The sequence below is a fragment of the Acomys minous genome, assembly GCF_964271855.1.
Source record: "Acomys minous genome assembly, chromosome: 10".
Lineage (NCBI taxonomy): Eukaryota > Metazoa > Chordata > Mammalia > Rodentia > Muridae > Acomys > Acomys minous.
In genome coordinates this window covers 99,931,626-99,954,846 of record NC_140491.1, presented here as the reverse complement: position 1 = coordinate 99,954,846, position 23,221 = coordinate 99,931,626, and the positions used below count along the sequence as shown (strand labels likewise).

The 23,221-nt window shown below is 41.2% G+C and overlaps 1 protein-coding gene across 2 annotated transcripts in view; it reads left to right on the top strand.

Moving 5' to 3' along the window:
* The first annotated feature begins 220 nt into the window (after positions 1 to 220).
* GRB14 (growth factor receptor bound protein 14) overlaps positions 221 to 23,221 on the top strand; it is a 103,991-nt gene continuing 80,990 nt past the window's right edge. For both annotated transcript variants that reach the window (XM_084800059.1, XM_084800060.1), the window contains exons 1-2: positions 221 to 562; positions 1,774 to 1,906. In XM_084800059.1, the coding sequence (XP_084656185.1) occupies positions 378 to 562; positions 1,774 to 1,906 (318 nt within the window). In that variant the 5' untranslated portion in view covers positions 221 to 377. The remainder of the gene's footprint in view (positions 563 to 1,773; positions 1,907 to 23,221) is intronic.

Below are 23,221 nucleotides of genomic sequence, written 5' to 3'. Positions count from 1 at the left end.
CACCTGGGAAGGCGACGATGGGGCCTCGGGAACCAGAGGCTAAGGTCCCCGCGCGGCGGGAGAGTGACGCCAGCGCCCCCGAGTGCCCGGGCCAGGCTCAGGGCCCGCCAGGCTGGCGCGCCATCCTCCCCGCCCCCTGCACCGCTCCTCCCGGTCCCCACCCTCCACGTCCCCACCCTCCTCCTCCGCCCCCGCCCCCGCCCCTCCCCCGCTCCCCGCCCCACCGCGTCCCAGCCGCCCTGGCCCTGAGCGAAGGCTGCCTTGCTACCGCACCTGCAGGGCGCTCGCTGCCTGCACCGGGGTTGCACTGCTCTCCCCGAGTCCTTTCCTGCTGTCGCCGCACGGTTGATGACTCTCTAGAGCCCTGAGCGACGACCATGACCACCTCCTTGCAAGATGGGCTGAGCGCCGCGGGCCGGGCGACCGCCCAGGACTCGCCGTTGTCCGTGCAGGTGTGCCGCGTTGCCCAGGGCAGGGGCGCCGCCCAGGACCAGGCTCGGGTCCCCGGACTGCACGCGGTGTCGTCCGCCTCCGATGCGACCCGCCGCGGTGCGGCAGACAGGTAGGCAGCTTCCTGGGGGTGTCCGGGTCGGTAACCCGCGCTGGGGTGAGGGAGATGGCCCAGGGGTGAGTGTGTGCCCAGAGCCCGACCAAGTTTTCAAAGTGTCTGAAGACAATTCCCTTGGAGCCTGCTCCCTCGGGGTCAGCAGGGCATCACGATCTCCAGGTGCCCTGTTATAAATAGCTTCACGGGGTGGTGGAGAGCGGTCTGTCTCACCTTTGCCCTTTGGCAGGAGGAGGTCACACTCCAGACTGACCACACTCGGCTGCTGGGTGGCCCTTTTCATACTAAACTATAGGCTTCAAAAGCCGAGGCGTGAACGCGTTCACCTCCCACGCAGAGTCTTCCAAGGACCCTGGAGAGGCAGAGCAGAGACTGACATTTGAGAAGTCTTTATGTTCCACAGGAAAGAGCAGAGGCTTTCAAAGGTTTCTTCTCTCCACAGCAGTGAGCACTAAATGCCTTCAGAGTTGTCATACTTTAGGAAAGAAAAAGGCGACAACAGCATAAAAATATCTGTGGCCCTTTGCAGGCACACATGTAAATACCGCTCTCGCTTCTTTGTTAGGATTGCAAAGTGCTCTGACTTCAGTCAAGTTAAAATAACTCCCCAGTGGCCTAGCGTGCATTCCAGGCTGACAGCGTTCTATTGACTTACCTTCCCAGAAGGACTGCCTTGATGTTCCGTCTCTTATAAGCACTTGAAAAATTAACAAACTGTGTGTGGGCAATGCTGTGAATGAAATCTGAAGTGAGATGAACCACATCTATATTTAATAAATCATAACTTCCAGCAGCGATGAGTAAAAATTCCTGGGGATGAGCTCACTGGATGTGACTTACAGATTTTTGTCAATCGAAAAGGCGCCAGGCAATGGCGCGCTCCTCCAGTAATGTTTGCATAAATCATGATGTAGCCGTGTTGGTGTTCAAGAAGCCCTAAGTGCAGGAAGTGAAGTGTCCATGTCGACTGAGCTTGCTTTTTTTTTTTTTTTTCTTTTTGAGAGGGGATTCCATAGAATTATTTGTGCTATTTGGCATATTTTCTTTTGATTCACAGATAGACTATTATAGCCCTTTCCTATACACTTACATAGTGTGACCATTGTCACAGAGTGGGGCCTCAGCCTTAACGGCACTCTGTCCCCTGACAGCAATTATATTTTATATTCTGTTTTATGTAAATGATGTCCTATGTTCTCTTGGTGTAGGAGAAAAAAGAAAGATCTGGATGTTCTGGAAATGCCATCAATTCCCAACCCCTTTCCTGAGCTTTGCTGCTCTCCACTTACATCTGTGCTGTCAGCAGGCCTGTTTCCCAGATCGAATTCAAGGAAGAAGCAGGTATGTAGGTTTGTGAAATTCTAACGTCTTTGGAGGTTATGCCCACAGACTTCAAGACTTTTGAGAAAGAGAGAGAGAGAGAGAGAGAGAGAGAGAGAGAGAGAGAGAGAGAGAGAGAATATCAAAGGAGAATTTGCTTGGCCCATGAGACATTAGCCTTGACTGAAGAACTCTCTTGAGATGGAGTTCCTTTTGAGGCCTCAGTTTCCTCAGCTGTGTGGTGGGAATATCAGAGGTTCCCTCTTAGAATCTTGGGAGAGAAAAGAGTTGAAAGACTGTCCTTGTCTGCCATTGTCACTCACCAGGTAGATGGGGCAGTTATGTGTGATGGCATGTGTCAATTTCAAATTTCAGTCTTAATTGGAGGTGTGGGACAGCAGTATTGGGTGAGAAAAGGATTGGCTATGTGGTTGTTCTTTACAGTGTCTTTCCTTATACACGTTTCATCCAATGCTAGCCTCATGTTTCTGAAGGAAAGTGCTGTGAGGAGACAGGGATGGGAGGGAGATAGGTCAGTAGGTGAAGGCGTTTGCTACCAAGCCTGATTTCTAGGGCCCATAAGGTAGAGGGAGATAGCTGACTCCCAAAAGTTGTCCTCAATCTTCATGGGTTCTGTAAGTTCTATGTTTTGGAGGCTCAAGTTGCAGGAGATGTCTGGCTTGGAAGCAGTGATGAGTAAATGGATTTTATTTTCATGACCTTCTTTCTTGTTTTAGTTGGACTTACACAAATTGGATTGCAAAGTCCAAGTCACGAAGAGACTTTTATGTCATGACTATACTTTCTGAGAGAGCGATACGTCCTAGAATTCTTTATCTCTTCTCACAGATTTATTCCAGCTTTTAACCAACAAAATGAAGAACAGCTTCAGTAGTCAAAATCCACCTGTTCTTTTAGGGAGAGGAACAGTAAAATTCAGTACCCAGATAACTCTGGTAAGGTGAGGGGAGAAGGCAGGTGGCCATGTTCCAATCCATTCTCCATGCCCCGCCCCCCCCCCCCCCCCCCCCCCGCAACCTCTGATGGGCTCCTGATGTAGCTTTACTTAGGAGAAGGGAAGAAAGACTCTGGGAAGCACCGTAGTTTTTGGACTGTAAGATGCACCTGACCATAAGATGCACCCAGTTTTTAGAGCATTGAAACAACAACAACAACAACAACAACAACAACAACAACAACAACAAAAATAGTAAAAACAGCAATTGGACCATAAGGTGCACCCTAATTTCCTTCCCTACTATTTTAGTGTGAGGAGGTGCGTCTTATGGTCCAAAAAATATGGTAGACATGTTTTTATTACAATGCAGCACTAGATATAGTAGGAAGTGTGTGTGCAAGAGTTTCACAAGTGTGCAAGCACTGTGTGATGTGTGAGTTAGAGGCCAGAAGTCTATGGCAAGAGTCTTCCTCAAACACTCTCTGGCCTGCTTTTACATTTATTTATATATTTAATCATGTGTGTGTGTGTGTATGTATGTGTGTGTATATATGTGTGTGTGTGTGTATGTGTGTGTGTGTGTATGTGTGTGTGTGTATGCGTGAATACACGTGCGCACCTAGTCAGGCAGAGATGCCCCACAAGGAGTGATTGGCAAAGCAGGACTGTGGTGTACGGCTGGGGTAGACTCTGCAGAAGAAGAACAGTAGAAAGAGTGGTATGGAAAGGCTTTCTCTTTAATTTTATGAATAAATACAGGATGCTTCTGTCTTAAAAAAATACTTATAGAGCAAGCTGGGTTCAAAATAGAACGGGGGAATAGATATTGGTGCGTTCGTGCTCACAGGGTGGGGCGGTTAGTGATGATTTTCAACTTGACAAAATCTAGACGGGCCTCTGGGCATGCCTGCAAGGATTAGCTTGATTTGGTCTAGTTGACGTGCAAAGATTACTTACTGTCGGTGCGACCATTCTCTGGGCAGTGATTCTGGACTCTATGAGGTGGAGAAAGTGAGTAAGTCAAGCGGGCGTGCATTCATCCATTGGTCTCCTTCTTACGCATGCAATGTGGCTGACTACCTCAAGCCCTGCCACTGTGACTTCGTTATAATATGTTATCTAATACATATATATATATATATATATATATATATAACTAAGATTAGAAGAGAAAGAGAGTAATTAGGGCTCAGCTCCAAGTAGGAAGTGCCTTCAGACCAGAGAAAGGCAGTGGGTTTTCACGTTAGGAGGATAGACAATAGGGAAAAGATGACAAGTCCCTCACCTTAACAGCTTTTGTTTTTTTCCTTGCAGCTTGTATTTAGCGTGAAAGAGAACACCGCACACATACAGACAGCTGAGCCTATTTATGAGCTAGTATTGGCTGCCTTACCGGGGCCAATCCCTGAGAGGTGTCCTACCTACACAGACAAGTTTGTCAATCCCTTCCTAGGCCCAGGATTGACAACTTCATGTTGAGGAAGAACATTTGTTTTCTCTCTTTATTTTTTCTCATTTTCCTTTTTATCTCACTTAGACATTATGTCGATAATTGATCCTTTTATTTTTAACTATTTCGTGCGTTCTCAGTTCTTTGGAATAAGGAGGCTTTGAGAACTCATGGTTGTCTGTGTCAGCAATTTCCCTAGGCTCAATATCTTTACTACATGCATGCATGAACCCCCACCCCGATCCCCCTCATTATAAGACAGTATTTCTGGTTCCAGTGTCTGCAGACTTCGGTTGCACCTCTCAATATTACTTATGGTTGAAACATTGGAAGACGATTCCTTTCTTCGTATTCTCTAGCATTTGTTAAGTCATTCCAGACATGTTAGAAAATTCTTTTCTTTCCCTAGGAAAATGAAGAATTGTTACTTATGATTTATAAACCAATGTCCAGAATGTTTGAAAGAATCCAGACTAGAAATGTTAAGTTTCATTTGGCCTTTCAAAGCCACAGTCGAAATCACTTTCCAGGCCACAAGTATGCTTTTAAACAGCATCTTGAGATGCTTACACGATGTGGGATTGGTACAGTGCACTGGAGCCACAATACGGTGGACTTTGTCTCTTTTGCAAGGAAGATGTGCCAAAGCCTATAGTGTTGTGTGATTTTGGTATTATTTTAACACGAGAGCTAGGATGAAAACTGCTTCTTTATTCTCCATCCCTCTTTTTTCTTTTTAAATGTTCATAATGTGAAATCATGAATGAATTTTGTGTTTGACAATAGCTAGTTGAAGTATCCATTCCTTTAAAATGTGTGATCTAGAAAATTTACTTACATTAAAATTGATTTTCATTATGTAAAGAAATATCATTTCTCATTTATCATAGACATTTGCTAGGAAATTATTCTTTACTTATAGATGTTAAATACCCATTACTGAGGTCCTCACTGAAGAATTATTTTTTTGTCTTGCTTTTCAGGCCTTAGGTAATTTTTGAGCGTAGACACAGCTTGTGTGGGGGTTGTGGTGAGTTGCCTCCCAGGACTGTCTAGGATGTCTAGTGTGGGATAAGATACCTGGACATTTTAGAGAATCAGCACAGTGAAAAACTGTGTCACTGTCTGCTGGATCCAGGAGAGATGCTTGACATCATCTACTGCCCTACTTTCGCAGATCTGTAAATTGTGTCTAAGTGATGCTAGCTGCTTAAAAGTGATGTAACTAGGACTTGGCACTTGTATTTCTTGAGGATTTGATAGTAGTTTTTTTTTTTAATTTTTTATTTTTTTAGGAAGGTACAATTTCCAAAGACAACAAAGACCACATAACTAGTGCAGGCAATAAATTCTTACAAATATTCCTAGCTATAACCCCAATTGTAAAAAAACATAGCAGGCCTGAGTAGTGCTGTTTGCTCATATTCATCTAAAGATGTGGCATATCTCTTTCCTTTTCTCCCTTTTCTTAATCACAACTCTCTGATTTTCTCTGTTTTTTATCTGCTAAAATCAATAGGAAAAATTATAAAATAATTAGGTACATAAATCATATTTGTTAGTGTTGTGAGTAACCAACTTTCATATGCAGTTCATGGTCCCAAATGAATATTAGAATGTGATAGTAGGTCATAGTACTTAGAAGGCTGAGTCAGAAGAATTGTGACTTCAAGACCAGGCGTGCATAGGGCATCAAAAAGATTATAATATCTTCATGTGCTTTTTGGCTCACATTCCATTTTCAGTCTGTTTTGTACCATTTTTCTTTTTCCCTCCTTTACCCTTCTTTCCCTCCTTCCCTCCCTCCCCATTCTCGCTCCCTCCCTTTTTCCTCCCTCCCTCCCTCCCTTTGTTCTGTTTTTCCTTCTTTCCTTCCTTCTTTTTTTTTTTTTTTTGAGTCAGTATCTCACTATGTTGCCCTGGCTGACCTGGAACTCTCTATGTCGAGGATCCTGATATTGAACACAGAGCCACTGCATCCCTGGCTCTGAGAGCAGTGATGAGCACCACAATCCTTAGCCCTGCAGCCTTTTAACATTTATATCAGGGAAAACAAAAATGTCTCTCTAATAATTAAGTCATTAGTCTTTCATATTCTCTGTCTTGGGTTTCCTGACAAAATTTCCTCTAATGTGTCAATGATGTTCAAAAATAACTAGATCTCTGTCTCCAAATTAAAACTTATCTTATTTCACTGTGATGCTAATAATTATCCCACTGTGTACGTGTCAAGCCTGTGTATATGGTCCAAGGGTTATATGTATATTCTCCTTATTTCATTTCTCTAACATGCATAGAAATAGAGATAGAAAAAAAATCTACTCTGATGTTCTTAGTGTCCAGGCTCAGTGAGTACCAAGATTTTGCTTAATTTACTTCATCTATTCTTTTAAAAATATTATTTTCTTTGAAGGAATATTTTGGAGTCAATTTCAGTCATTGTGTCACTGTAGCCCTACTTAGTTGTTATATATTAACCCAGAAAAATACATTTAAAACCTGTAGCCCAAATAATATTATTTTCTAACAAAAAGAATTCCTTGATATTATGTGAAACCACTCCTAATCAAATTTTCTCAGTTGGAACACCACATGAAGTTCTCATATTACATATTGATTATGTTTCAAAAGTCTTGAAAGTTTTAGCCCTTTGGAAGTCTGAATTCATCTTCAGATGAAAACAACACCAAAAATCATATTTAGGTCCTGCAACTCTCCAAGCTATTCTACAAAATTCCATTTAATGTGAAATGAAACACACACACACACACACACACACACACACACACACACACACACACATATTCAGGAAGAATAAACAAAACAATACTTGTTTTTTTTGGGGGGGGTTGTCAAACAAATCTACCTCTGTAAGAGCCATTTTCTATTTTTGATACTTGATGAATATCACTGTTATTTTGTGGAATTTAAGACTGTGCAGACCCGTTAAAGCAGGCTGGCAGAGCCAAGGCTTCTCAACAGGTGCTCACAATAGCACCTTCCTTCAAGAATTTGGACTTCTTACTGAAGTCCTCGAAGAATAATTTCCCCAGGAAGGACAGAAGAAATGTATTCCTTATGAGCTTTCTTTGCTGTGTGCACAAAATCAGCTCTTCTCTTCTCTGCCACTTTTAGGCGTTGTTAATATGACTTTGGAAAACTGTGAAGAAATCCCTTCCGCTGAGAGAAGGTGGGGATATTGCAAATGGACTTTGGCTGGTATCTTAGCCATCTATTGATTCTTTGTGGGAAACAGAGCCTCACATGAACTGTCCTGGGAAATTATGTTTTAGTACACAAAGGAAAAACAGTTTCATTGGTCTTATGAAAGACTGGAATTGGAAGATGGAAAAATCTGCAACAAAACAAAACAAAACAAAAAACAAAACGTAGCAAACAAACAAAAACAACAACAACAACGAAAAAACCAAGAAAACCAGGGCAACCACGTTTTCTATCTCTTTCCTTCTAAATGCATAAACTAGCCTGTGCTTCTTACAACTTCACTTTGTCCTCTTCCGCTCTATATTACTGCCTACCAAAGGCTGTCCCTTGGTTATTTTAGTGGTGACTCAGTAAGTGACAACTGACAAGAGTCTGTACCTATAGAGATATTATCCCAAGGTATCCAGCTTTGAAACAGCGTGGTCAAGGGCACAGAGGGACGTGGGAGGGAGATGGACAGGTTCAACAGGTGTGGTGAAAACCACCCCAGGTGCCAACGTGATCGGCACCAGAGTGTGCTGTTGGGAGCACACCAAAGCTCACATGTGTGACAGGCGGTGACCGCTAATCAGCTGTCTGACTTTGTGTGTGGCCCTTGGTGTCCAGTTGTTTGCTTTAATTCATGTATTTTACATGAAGCTCATTTTCTAAGTAGTGGTTTCAGTTGATGTCGCTCTTTTGAGGTGATCAGCTGCAGTGACTTTGTCTCCAAGCTTCAGGAAGCACCTTGGCCTCTGGTGATGGGAGCTATCAACACAGCGTCATCTCCACCTTGTGTAAGTTACCTTCATTTACTGCAGAAGACAGATGCAGATGCCTCTTTACGCTCTACAGTCTCTCTGGCACATCAGCTACTTCAGCTAGTTTGAAGATCATTTCCAACACTGGTTTAATGTTGAGGCCACATTTGCAGTCCATTTTTTCCCCTATCTGAAAGCTTGGCTTCTGTTTTGTTTTTTGCTTTTTTCCTCAGAGTATAGATTATCTTCTATCACAGGAGGGGAAATTGGAGTCAATCATTGTTCTGAACAATCTTAATAGAATAATTCCTCAGATGTTCAGGTATTTCTTTAGCGAGAATGCTAATTTATATAGAACAGTAATAGACATTTTGTGTTAATATATACTTCTAAGTAGAGATTAAGAAACTGAGCAAATTTCTTTATGAAACTTAACGGACAGACCAAGGAAGAACCTAGGAAGTGATCATAGGCTTTGGCCCCAGCAAAGGAACAGAAAGAAGGATTCTGAGTTAAGTGAAATGAGAGTGAACTCAGAAAGAGACTGACTTGCCTCTTCTGCTTTCTTGCAGTCAATATTTTTCAAAGCCATAAGTAAAATAAACACAGACTTAAGACTGGAGATCCCTAGTGTGCTTACAAACGTCTCTATTCTTCTTCTTCTTCTTTTTTTTTTTTACTTTTTTTTCTCCTTTATTAATTTATTTTTGTTACATCTCAATGGTTATCGCATCCCTTGTATCCTCCCATTCTTCCCTCCCTCCCAATTTCCCCTTATTCCCCTCCCCTATGACTGTTCCTGAGGGGGATTACCTCCCCCTGTATATGTTCATAGGGTATCAAACGTCTCTATTCTTAAAGGTCAAAAGTATGAGGGCTATCCACATACTTTATTCCATTGATGAAATGCTGTTTGTAGTAGTTTTGGGATCCCTGGAACATGAAAGCATAGAGAAGTTACAACCTTCTATGCACCACGTTTAGTTTTGTATCTGTGGGATGGTGTGAGTCAGTGTGTTGTGATTGAAAGTCGTTAGAGTGGGGACCAGCACGTCTATGTTATAATACCATCCTACTACTTCTGGCAAATGCAATGTGAGACTACATCTTTCATTTTCCCCAGGCCTTGGAGCTCTTCAGTTTTGTTCTGGTCCCAGGGCAGGGAAGTCCTATGGCTCTTAAGTCATTCATGACTCCCATGTAGTAGATGGAAGAGTTACGAGATGATGCTTTCCCTCTCTCTCTCTCTCTCTCTCTCTCTCTTCCTCCCTCTCTCTCTCTCTCTCTCTCTCTCTCTCTCTCTCTCCCTCTCTCTTCCTCTCTCTCTCTCTCTCTCTCTTTCTCTCTCTCTCTCTCTCTGTTCCCTTGGTCTCCTTTCTGAGCTTCTCCCATGGTCACTGCACCTCTTTTGATAAAGTGTACATCTGTGGTGAGATAGTGCAAAGGGCAGCAGGTCCTGGTCCATGGAGAGAGTGGGAACAGGAAGGTCTGGTTAAAGTAATCGTTGCACAATAAGTCAAGGATCAACTATCAAAAAGAGAACCAGGAGGTCCTTACATTGGAGAGGCAAAGGGGTGTGGCACAAGTACTTAGACTAAGAGAGAAAGAAATGAATCAGATGTGAATATTTGAGGTTGCCATAGGCCCAGTCTGCACTTCCCTCTGCTTGGCTGCCTGGCTGTGGATTGGCTATGGCCCAAGTTCTTCTTCAAACTCCTCCTGTTTCACCCTCAAGCCCTTCATTTGGGTGCTAAATATGCAAATATAAGGAGACCAGTTTCTCTTCTTAATTATCACTGACTATATCATTGAACCAAACAGGCTAGAATCAACATAATTCTCTTTGTCTCTACCACTACTGTCCTATTTTAAGCAGAGACCATAACTGGCCCTGGCTCTACATTAGCCTATCTTGATCCAGTCCTCTATGATTTTTGTTACTAGGAACTTTGAAAATTACAGACCAGGCTACTTCAGAGAAATGGATCGAGATAGGCTATCAAGATAGGTTACCAACGTAATACAAATTAGGCCTAGGAGCTTAAATATACACATAAAACATTTACAGAAAAACAGAACAGACCATATTGTCTTTCTTTGGTTGAAAAGTCTTGATTACTTAAAATAAAGATAACATCCTTTCCTTTGGCCTACGGTACTGTATGTGGTCGGTCCTGTCCAGTGGCTCTTGCACTTCATCTGCATTTTCCTTTTTGCTCATTATACTGTACTGAGAGTCCTGTGTGCTGTGAGCTGGATAAGCTCCTTGCTTCTGTCTCAGTGACTGATTTTTGTGTTGGAGACTCCTCCTTAGCTCTTGATGGAGCTGACTCTACTCATTTAGGTTTAGGTATCATATGCCATCACCATGGTCCTTCTGCCACAGTGTACATGACGCGACTTGCCTTCCTTTTTCCCCCCTACCCTGTCGCATTTCTCAGTTGAGTTTCTTGGCTGCACTTCCATGATCCAACTTGTCTTTTTATCTTTTTGGTTGATTTACTCTTTTTCCATCCACATGAATTACCTTGGGTTCATTGTTCCTAGGTTCTTTTGTTGCAAATGAACGGAGAAATGGATTGTTGAAGGGTAATACAGAATGGAAACCCAATTTGATCATATTGTGTCATGTCACAGTCCAACCATGGTCAATTATCTTCACTAAAATTTAAAAGTAACCACAGTTTTATTAGAATATTCTATTTACAAAAACAGACATATATTAGGACTAATTGGACTTATTATAATATTGTACTCTAGTTCTTAGTACTTTGTGGTCATCTTTAATGCAATTAGTGGAGACATTTCTAATTTTATGTATTATTCTTATTTGTTATACTCATAAGAAACAAGTGCTTAGTGGACTACTGGACTGTCTTCTACCTTACTCTATCTACAAAGTCTGCACAGATACACTTAAATGCAACTGTCATTTGCCTATATTTCTCTCAGCCTAAGAGGAAAAACTAGCAAATGCTCTATTTAATTCTTGGCTTTTCTATTTATTTTTGAGACAGGGTCTTAGTTCCAGTTAGCCTAGAATGTGTTCTGTTAGATAGACCTCAATCTCTCAGAGATATGCTACCTTCTGCCTTCTGAGTAATTCATTACTAAGTATTCGTATCACTGGTGACTTATATAGACCAGAGTTTATCACATGAGAGAAGAAAGATACAGACCATTGGATACATGCCAATACTTTCCCAGGGGAAGGCAAACTCAGAAATTTGAGGGAATTAATATCTAAGTCTTCATCTCCTACACACATATTTACCTAAATCTTACGTCTCTAAGAATATACCATGCTCACAGTAGCCTCTCTGCTTTGCTCCTTGCCTTGGTGTAGGAATCCTTTAGGGCATTTCAAGCTATTTTTGTTTTCTTTATGAGATGGGGAAGTCACCGTGTTGTTCAAGACTGCCTAGACACAATTGTTTTGGCCTCAGTTTCCACATTACGGGTATTATAGACATCAGATGTCTTGGCCTGCATTTAAAACAGGTTTTTTGAGAGTGCATCATGGTTGGAAAGTATTCAGGCCAGTTTGAAATGTTTATTGAGTCATATGAGGATATGAAGGGTCTAGTGACAGTCTTTATCTTCCATCTTCAGCTTCAGTTGTGTTGTGTCTAGACTGTTAGAAGACAAAAGCCTCAAGGGACAAAGTAAAGAGCTCATCAGAGAGAAGCACTTAAGTACTTAAATGGCCTTTGTCATGGATGTCAACATATTTCCTACTGCACTTAATACATACTTATAGGATCTTGCCAGTTGAGGGAAAACGTGCCTAAAAATACCTGCTGTGGTATAGGCTAGTACTTAGTTCAGAATCTCAAGCACAGGCTTGCTTGCAGGAAGCTTTTTGCAGAGTGCACTTAAAAGCGGTACCCATACTGGTTAGTTTTTTTCAACTTGGCACAATGAGAGTCACTTGGGAAGAAGGCACCTCATCTGAAGAATTGCCTCCGTCAGCCTGGCTTTGGACATGTCTGTGGGGGCATTTTCTTGGTTGTTGATTGATGTGGGTTAGTCCAACCTGCATGCCCTGGGTAAGTGGTCCCTGGCTGTGTAGGAAAGCAAGCTGAAGAAGGCATGCTGAACAATTCTTGTCTGTGGTTTCTACTTCAGGCTCTTGCCTTGGCTTTCTTAGATGATTAACCATTACATCCATAAGCTAAAATAAATTATTTGTTTGCCAAGTTGCTTTTAGTTAATGCATTATCTCAGCAATTGAAAGCAAACTAGGACAGTACCATAGGGAAAGGCTAGGAGAGAAGCCAGGCTATGGTGCACTTGTGATAAAGCCCTCAACCCATTCCTTAGACACTCTGGAGCCAGGTGGAACCTATGGAATTGTTAAGAATTAAGGCACAGCAGCTGGGCTGCCCAGGAAATGCCTGGCTTCGGATATTGAAACTCCCTGTCGCAGAGCGCAATGGCAAGGAAGGAAGTCTTAACCACAATGCCTTACTGGCTGCTACTCAGAAAGTGAGAACTTTGGTCTTGAGTAGAGTGGGTTTGTGTGGTTGCCAGCATCCAATACAGTTAGTGATTGATTCTTCTAAATGCAACATATTTTTTCTGCAGCTACTAAGTTTTTAGGATACATTGGTTAAAAGTCAAAGATAAAAATCTATGTGTGGTTTCTTTAAAATTTTGCATGCATCTCAACATTGTGATTAACTGTACAGGAACAAGTTATATTATGAATTGTTTATTCTAACTCTGCTCAGTCCCCATCCTATCTCATCACAAAATATTTAAATGTGTTCTATTTCCTAAAATAGTCACACACTAGTGGGTGGGTTAATTTTTGCAGAATACATTGTTTGCTGTCATCAAAAACATAAGAAAAATTTACCGTGACTAGTATGACATTTAGTTTATACATTTCTAATATTATAACTTGATTTTTATTTGATTACATTCAAAGTTGCAACCATAGGTGAAATGTACTCTAACACAGTTCACAGAGCAGGTCTGTGCACTTCCTAGGATTTCACCATAATGTGCAGAAGTCTTAACCCCTTCATCATCATTATTATGATGGTTTGGAGTAAAAGATCAGACAGGTTCTCATTTTTTAAGGCTGTGCTCAGATGTCCTACGTAGCAATGGCTGTCCTTGAACTCATGACATGATACTCCTGACTATACCTCTTAAATGCTGGAAATACAAGCATGGACCAATGTGTCGTGTAGTCCCATGTTATTTTAAAGTTTGACTGTTTTTAGCTGTTTCTTTTTTTTCTTTTTAAAAAAATTTTATTAATTTATTCATATTACATCTCAATGGTTATCCCTTCCCTTGTATCCTCCCATTCCTCCCTCCCTCCCATTTTCCCCTTACTCCTCTCCCCTATGACTGTGACTGAGGGGGACTTCATCTGTATATGCTCATAGGGTATCAAGTTTCTATTATTCAGTCTAAGCAATAATTTATTTTGTCAATTTTTTAGTGTTTTGACTCAGAATGAGATTGATATCACTATATAAGTGATCAATAAAGTTTAATTTTAACTGAGTGGATTGACTTCCAAGTATGTGGTTGGGCAGTCACTCTCTCTTTCTCTCTTCTCTCTCCATAACCCCTCTCTCTCCACAGGGTTCTACTATGTGGCCCAGGCTGGCCTCAGAGTTCTGATCCCACCTTTACCTGATTGTGCTGATTATAGACATGCACTACCACATGTGGTTGACATTTTTCCTCAGATTGAATGAACCAAATCTAAAGTCTTAAGCTTTTGAAGAAAATACACTTAAAACAAAAGACAAAAGCATATAATGAAAATGAAAGGTTGGAAAAATTCATTCAAGAGCCTAATGAATGTACTGGTTTGGTCAACATGTGCTAAAAGTATCCACTTCCCTCCAGAATTTTCTATTTATATTAGTTTGAAAAAATTTGTATTTATGTAAAAGACTGTAAGTCAATACTGGTAAAGCTGTATTAGTAAAATATCTAGAAACTAAGAAAATGAGTTAGTCTTACTGGATGACATGTCTTTTTCAATCTAGTCAATATGAATTTAGGAGGTCTTGATTAGTTCCAGTTGATTGATAGACAAAGATGGTTTTTATCTCAGGTGGACTTGAAGATTGACATTGTCTTTATTGCCTTCAGCTTCCTCTTTCCCCTTTTATATTGCTCAAATCTTATTACTGTGACAAAGTATCTGAGATAACCAACTTAAGAATTAAAAGGGTTTTGGATACAGTTAGGGAGGTTTATTCTCTCTTGTATTATTATTATTATTATTATTATTATTATTATTGTTATTATTATTATTATTATTATTATTATTATTATTATTATTATTTCATATTACATCCTGATTGTAATCTCCTCATTTTTGTTTTCTGTTCCCACCCTCCTTCTCTTTTCCATGTTATTCCCCTTCCCTGGACCTCTGACAGGTGGGTCCTCCTCCCCTACCATCTGACCACGGCTTACCAGGTCTCAGGATAGCCTACATCCCCTTCCTCTGTGTTCCCACAGGGCCTCTCCCCTAAGAGGCAGTGATCAAATCTAGGGCACTAGAGTTCTTGTCAGAGGCAGTATGCCACTGACCTTGATATGTGGAGAATGAGCTTTCCATTTGCTACATTTGAACAGGGGAGGGGGTCTAGGTCCTCTGCTTGCAATGTCCTTGGTTGGTACATCCGTTTGTGCAGCCCCCACCTGGGGCCTTGATAGTCTCCTTTTGGAGCTCCTGACAATTCCTTCCTCCCCCACCTTTTCATCCCCCAACTCTTCCGTACAATTCGGGAGGTTTTTTTTTACATCATGGTCTTGAGTCTGTGGTGGGGTCAGCATATGTTGGTGCAGAGCACATGCAACACAGTGTGATCCACCTCTTGGTACCTGCAAAGTTGCACTGAAAGGTGAAGGGACCATGTTCCAGGGTCCATTTCAGAGCCCTCCACTCATTCCCTCCTCCTAGTTGTCACATCTCAGTTTCTGCCACTTTTCAATGATGTCATGTGTCAGGGATCAAGATTTTAACCCACAGGCCTTTGGGAGACATTCAAGATCTAACTGTTGTGTTTACCCAGCCTAATCTTTCTCCCTAGTACTTGTTATCCCTGTACTCTTTGTTCACATATTGTGTTGGCTCCTTGCCTCTACTCACTAAAGAGAAGTTCTGTGAAGGCAGAAATGCTATTGCATTAATATTTTAAACTTTATTTTATTTCTACGTGTATGTATATGTGTGATGGGGGAAGGTACCCATGGAATGTGGATGGAGTATAGAAGAGAATGTTGATTCCTTGGAACTGGAATTACAGGTGATTGTGAACTACTCTTTGTAGATGCTAGGAACTCAGTTCCTTTACAAGATCAGTATGCTTTCAACCACTGTGTTGAGAGCATACCCCTTGTGTTACGTTTTCTATACTAAGTTTCTAGAAGGTAAAAAAAAAAAAAAAAAAAATTCCTGGCTCCTAATAGACTCTCAAGAAAATTTTGTTTAATAAATGGAAAAATTAATGAATAAATAAATGGACGAAGAAACAGGGCAGTGTTGATTTGTTGGGGGCAGGTAAAAGTCTATCTGAGATCACACTGATAATTTAATATTAATGAATTTAATCTACAATGAAAGTTAGAAATGTTAAGTCTACTTTTAGGGGTAAGGTAAGATGTTGAAATAGATCCTGGTCAGGATAAACAGTTGACTATTGTTTTTTTTTAGCACTATAAGCGTATTCTAAATTTGGATCACCCTTGCTCTCAGAGTAAGTCCTGCTCTTTGTCTCTTGGTCTCCTTGTCAGCATTTTCATCCTTCCCAGCACACGTGTGCCAATTCATAAGTACATCTACTTTATGGGGCTGTGTCTGGTATGTTCTTCAGCCAACCCACATTCACAGTGGAAGATTGCTTTCATTCTTGGGGAGGGTGACACGGGCGCGAGAGGCTCAGTATTCAGATGAAAGGGCCACTTTGGTATTATTTAACTGTGTTTTGGCAAGACTCTGGTTAGTGTCTGGTTTCTCTTTAGAGCCATTTTGCATTATATTACAGTACTCTGACTGTGCTACGCCAAGGAAACTAAGATCAGCTGGAACACTGTGTTGGTCTTTGGCTTGGACTCTTAGGGAACTGGGAACTTGATGACCTCATTTAGGCTGAACCTGCCTTTGTCCCCAAAGCATAAGGGCTCTTTTTACAAAACCACGTCTACAACTCGGGAAAGATATGAGAGGGGTTCAGAGAAAAAACGACTTAATAGTGCAAGATATTTGGGTCAGCATTGAGTATGGACTACATAATACATGCTAATATAATTGAGAAAGATGAAACAGAGGCAGAAAGTCCCCACAACATGACTTTGGCCACCCAGTCTGGTGATCTTGGAGACGTAGTTGAAGACTGGTTTGTAAGTGCCTGTGCATGTGTGGCGTGAAGGTGAGATGTCAATCCTGTGTCTTTCTCAATTGCTCCTATCTTGTTTTCGAGATAGGGTCTCTTACTGAACCTAGAGCTGTCTGGTTAAACCAGGATAGGTGGCCACTGATGCCCCTGGGGGAGGGGGAGGCTCCTATCTCCGATGCTTGGGTGTATGATGCTGCTGGCTGTAGCTTGTTTTGGTTTAGTTTTTTTGAGACAGGGTTTCCCTTGTGTAGCCTTGGCTGTCCTGTTCCTCGCTTTGAGGACCAGGCTGGCCTCGAACTCATAGAGATCTGCCTGCTGCTACCTCCCAGAGTGCTGGCATCACAGGTGTGTGCCATGATGCCCAACATAGCCATAGATTTTTTAATGTAGGTTTCTAGGGGAGTCAAGCTCAGGTCCTGAATCTTTCCCGGCAGGCACTTAATTAACTGGGCTGTCTCCTCAGCTCTGAAAGACATGGTTTAAAGAAAACTATAAGAAAGAAATGTTCCCAGTGCCAGCAGCTGGTTATGGATCGATCGTATCTTCTATCGGTCTGAGGAGATTTGCAGGGTGAGGCATACATCGAGTGAATATCCTCCGTATAGTAGGACCTCTGGTGTGCTCTGAGTGCACAGGCTGTGTGAGAAACTTGTAGAGGATCATCATCATATGAGGAAAAGCTGCATGATAAACATAAGGAGCCTTCTAGATGGGCATGAAGAATGTTGAGGACAAAGACTCACACTATATAGCACTCCTTGGCTGGATCTCACAGAGCTCTGCCTGTCCCTTCCCCTAAGTGTGGGAACTAGGGACATGTACTGCCGCACCCAGTCTGGATTATGAAATTAATTTTAATTGAAAATATGAAGAAGACATCTTTCTTTGGGGATGCATTTGAGAAAAAAATGACAGCATGGACTTTCAAGCACAAATTAAGTTGCTTAGAAATAGTACTTTTTTTGAGATGCTAAGGGCTGAGCAACTAGTCTCTCTTCCATGTTGGGTGGTTCTTGTAGAGACATTTGAAAAGTTCCAAGGCTTCCAGTTTTGGGAGAAGGGCCCATTTGCAACCTCTATTTCTTTCTGTTCATTTCTCCTCTGGCCAAAATTCTTCTTCCAGATTTTTAATTTAGTTAACATCTGTGTCATTAGTGTTGAGGCTACTGGGTTTTGTTGCATTTGAAAAGTAGTTTTTGTTTCGTGTTTCCTCATGGTGATGGGAAAATGGCTCTCAGTGATGTGTCTGAAGACCATGTAATCCTGGCAGGCAGCTTCTCTGCCCCGATTTCAGTGGCTCTGAGTTTGGTTCCCTTTTCCTTCTTGAGATACAGTTTTGGTTTTTGAGTCTTGAAGAGCATGCTGTAGGATTTTAATGTCCGTATTATCTAGAATTTTATCTTGAAATTTGTTTTCATTTTAACTGCCAATGTGATCTCATTGGTTTCCATGGCTGCAATTACAGTACAGTGAGTTGGAGCTAGAACTTTATCGTGGCCCAGTTGCTCCTTGTGTTCACTAGTGCAGCCCAGAAATGGCTGCAGCTCAGCATATTTCTAATGCAATTATTTTCTGTTGGGACTTGCTCCTTCTCATCTATTCCCCTTCTATGGAAGTTGAAGACCTTCCACTCACATTGGCCAATCACAGCTCTCAGCTTATCTTCAACCTCCCTCTTCCTAGCTCTGCTTATCTGTCTGATTGTCTGATTGGTTACCAAGTCCCCTTGAGAAGACAAGTCCTGGGGTATCCAATGTTTATAACTCGTCTTCTACAGCAGTAGCTCAGGCCAAATCATTGCTCTTACAAGCATCTGGAGGCTCTTCTCACTAGTTACTCTGTTGTCATCTTCTGCTCTTAGAAAGAAAATATATTTTAATTCTGTTGCTGCTGTTGTTGTGGAGGTCAAGTTCATGCAGTGTTCATGGGACATGCCCCTTGGGCTAGTATGCAGATATAAATGAGTATATACCATTTGACTCTTTCTGCTTCTGGGTTAACTTGCTCATTATGATTATTTCTAGTTCAATCCATTTGTCCACAAATTTCGGGAATTCCTTGTTTTTAATAGCTGAGTAGTATTCCATAGTGTAAATGTACCACAGTTTCTTTATCCATTCTTCTACTGAGGGACACTTAGGCTTACCAGGAAACTGGGACAGAGGGAAGGACATCCTATTGGGACTCTAGATGAGAGAAGCATGGGAGAATGGCAAAGTAGAAGGATCCAGACGGTCCTAGAAACCTACAAGAAGAACATTATGATAGGCAGATTTGGGCCCAGGGGTCCCACTCAAACTATGGCACCAGCCAAGGACAATACAGGCAGTAAACTTCAAACCCCACCCAGATCTAGCCAATGGACAGAACATTTTCCACAGTTGAGTGGAAAGTGGGGTATGACTTTCACACATACTCTGGTGCCTCATATTTGACCACATCTCCTGGATGGGGAGACCTGGTGGCACTCAGAGGAAGGATAGCAGGCTACCAAGAAGAGACTTTATATCCTATGAGCATATAAAGGGGGAGGAAGTTCCCCTCAGTCACAGTCATAGGAGAGGGAAGTAAGGGGCAAATGGGAGGGAGGGAGGAATGGGAGGATACAAGGAATGGGATAACCATTGAGAAATAATATATAAATAAACTAATAAAATAAAACAGTAGCAGGAGATTAGGAACAACAACAACAACAAAAGAGTTGTTTTTCAGTGTTTGATTTACTTGCATTTAATGCATTCCAAATGCTGCCATTGTATTCATGCAGTTTCAAGACATTTTCATCACTGAAAAGAAAGCCTCTCCCCATAAAATTGTCACTCCATCTCTTCCTCCCTTTTAGTGATGGATAGGCATTATCCATGCTTCATCTCTGTAACTTTACAAATCCTAGATGCTTCATACACCCAGACTCCTATACCACGTGACTCTCTGAGTCTTGTTTCTTACAGTCAGCCTATTTGGGTTTATTTTGTAATGTGTTAAAATAGCTTCACCCCATGAGACAATTCTCAATTTGTAGAGATGCAATTAGTCTCTCTTTCTAATAAATAAGAGATTATTACTAATTCCTGCTCATTTCATTATTCTCCATCCCCGTTGCTCCTTGTTTTCCACTTTGATGGAAAAAAAAATTCAAGGTAGGAGGGAACCTTTTTTCCTTCCATTATTTTATACCTTAAGAACATAGAGCACCACAACACGCCTTGATTTATATAAAAGTGCAATGGGCCTGGCAACATGGCTCAGTGGGTAAAGTTACTTGCTACCAAGTCTGATGACCTGGGTTCATTTCTAAGATCCATATGAAAACATGATTTCCACAAGTTGCCTTCTGATCTCTTTGTGTGTATGTGTGTGTATGTGTACACCCCCATATGTTGCCTCCCATAATAAATAATCAAGTATAACACTTTATAAAGAAAAGTACATTGTATGTGCTTTTTTATTAATCCATCCATGATTAGATTATATATCTGGTTTATTTTCATTGCACATTGCATAATTTGTTGTCTTTACACCTTAGAAAATTTCCATCACAAAACGTGCAGGTGTTTCTCTCTCTCTCTCTCTCTCTCTCTCTCTCTCTCTCTCTCTCTCTCTCTCTCTCTCTTTATCGGAAATGGAACTGTTGGAATGTGAGGTCAGTTAGCTGCTCGGTATTACTAGATTCTGCCAAATGGCCAACCTGAGTAGCTGTGCCCAAAAACACTATATGTGTCTCTGTTTCCACACTTTCTGGTCAACAGCAGGCATTTCACAATTTTAAGATTTTTTTTTTCAATCTGGTACATTCAAAGAAATTTAGTCAACGTGTAAATTTGAATTTCCTTGATTATTTGTAGAGTTTTCACTAGCTTCTGCTTACTCATTTCTCTTCTTTGTGAAGTCGCTATGTTCTTCTATTATGTTATTTTTCTCTTCAGAATGATTTGTGAGAGTCATGTTAGTAATATATGCTTTTAATAGTTGAAACCATCACAATTATGTTTTCTCAGTAATTGTGATTTGCTGAAAATGTGCTTACAGTGTCTCATGGTACAGATTATTGTCTACTTTTGTGTGTCTTATTTGAGAAAAATTAACTTTCTGTTCATAAATATATTTTTATCTAGCCAGTTTAACATTTGAGTTAGCATGGAGGGCTTTTAAGACATCATTATTTAATTCTTATTTTTTTCAAAAGAATACTCTCTCCTACTAGCACTAATACACCATATATTAAAGTAATCACCTCATGTATTTTTCAGAGTTTTGAAAATGCTCTTTCATCCTGATCACTTTTCCTTATGGAAGTAATAGTTTTGAAGACAACTGTAGTTATAACATTTCTTTTTTTCTGTCTTTCTGTCTTTCTTTTTTATTGGTTTTTCGAGACAGGGTTTCTCTGTGTAACAGCCCTGGATGTCCTAGACTCGCTTTGTAGACCAGACTGGCCTCGAACTCACAGAGATCTCCCTGCCTTTGCCTCCGGAGTGCTGGGATTAAAGTTGTGTGCACCACCATGCCAGTATAACATTGATTTCTTAAACTCATTTCATGAATCCTTAGCCTGTGTTCAAGTGATGATTTCAGTGAGCTCCTTGAGATGCTATGTGGCAGGGCCAACTGCTTAATTTTCTTTCTAACCTCTTATTTGCACCGCGTGTTTTGACCACACTAGACGTCTTCAGTTTCCTACTACACAACATCTCTGATAAAATAAGGAAATCCAGCCACACCTTGACATGTGGGGCAGGGCTCAAGTCTTCTCATGAAGCTGATGCTCAGTCTTCTAGTGTTCCTTTACCCCGTCATCTTTAAGCATCTATATGAAGTGCATCTCTTTGGAGTGTCAGCTCAGAGCGTTTTCTCTTTCCCTGACAAATGATCATGAGCTACCCTGTTTGGAGATGGCCTACCTGGTCAGCCACATGGCACTATCAGTCTATTTACTTACCAGTATCCCATGATCTGGGAAGCATTCCCAGGCTACAGCAGTCATGTTTACCTTTGACGTCAATATATTTCTGGACTCTACCATTGTACCTGAACAGACGAGGCCCTCTGTAAATACCTGTTGAATGAGCAGGAGGTTCACAAAACTCTGCTGTGAGTAGGATTCCAAGATATCTAATAGAAGGATATATATACACACATACATATATATATGTATATATATTCTATTCATTGTGTGTGCATGTGCATTTATGTATGTATAACACATGTATGAGCTGGCCAGAAGATAGCCTCAGATGCTAGTCTTCTCAACAGTCATGGATGTCAACCTTGTTTCATAACACAGGACCTCTCATGGGGATCTAGGGCTCTCCGATCAGGTAGGTCTCCTGACCTGTGAACCTCAGGGATCTGTTTCTTGCTACTGCTATGACTCTCTCCAGGCATCTCCTCACACCGTGCTTTTTGTTGTTGTCTATGTGGACTCTGGGGATGAAAATGCTGGTCTCCATGCACACTGGCAAGCATTTTATTGACTAGGTTAGCTCCCTAGCCTTTCTCCATGTTATTTTTCCTGTGGAGTAAGTATATTGCTTTTAAGAAATATGAATTTTTTTTGTTGTTTAAAGAAACGTCAGAAACCTTTATCATCATTTTATGCTGTGTAGGATTTCGAATGATTTTTTTTTTTCAGAAACTAGACGAAAAACTGGATTATCTTAAGATCAGGATGTATTCGTATTGAATTAATAGCTGTGCTCTGGATTGTTAAATTAATTTTCATTGACAGATAATAGTCTTAGATTTAAATAAGATTTATGTCAGGAAAAAAAATCCAACTGGACAAATGAGGGGAAGTGGAGAGGACAGAGACCCTTGGACAAAGTCAGGGAGGGCACCTGCAGAGAGAGTGACTATCTAGCAACGGACCTGTCTTGTTAATCTATGGCAGTCGCTAACAAGCCACACACACATATCATTAGAATAAGTGCAGGTCTGTAGGTATGAACTGCAGATAAACACAATGTTATTAAAAGCACAAAATTTCAGAAGTCATTCAGGTACATAAGAGATTATATTGAATTCCATTTAGAGAAGTATTTGACAGTCCTTTACTTATCAATACAATCAGTCTTCCACAGGTTATCTTATATGTGGCGCTTCATGGTGGCAGTAACAAGCACTGGCCCGGAGCATTTGGTGAGAAGTACGCATCCTTACACATCATCCTGGAGAGTCTGTGTCTTTAGGCTCAGGTACTAGGAGTTTGAACATGTACCTGCCAGAAGAACCCTCTACTTCTGATGCAGCCTGTCTTAGGCCATTGCAGGTTTGGAAAGACAACACTTCCCCTTCTAGGAAGCACTGGGCAATCTGCCATCCTCACAGGAGGAAATGTTTTTCTTGTTTATCATGTGCGTGTTTCAGCTTTGTGCATCTATAAGTTTTTGATGGATAACTCTTGCCTAAATCTTTTTACTTCATCTTAAACTGCTTAGCTTTTGCTTGGGTTTTGAATGAGGTCACTTCTAAAATGAAAGTGTATGCACTGTTGGATAAGAAAGTGGTTTGGCAGATGGGAGTTGTCTTTTCTCCAGTCCTGCTGAGTGGCTGTTGAGCACACAGGGGCGCTGTGTGAATGTGCTT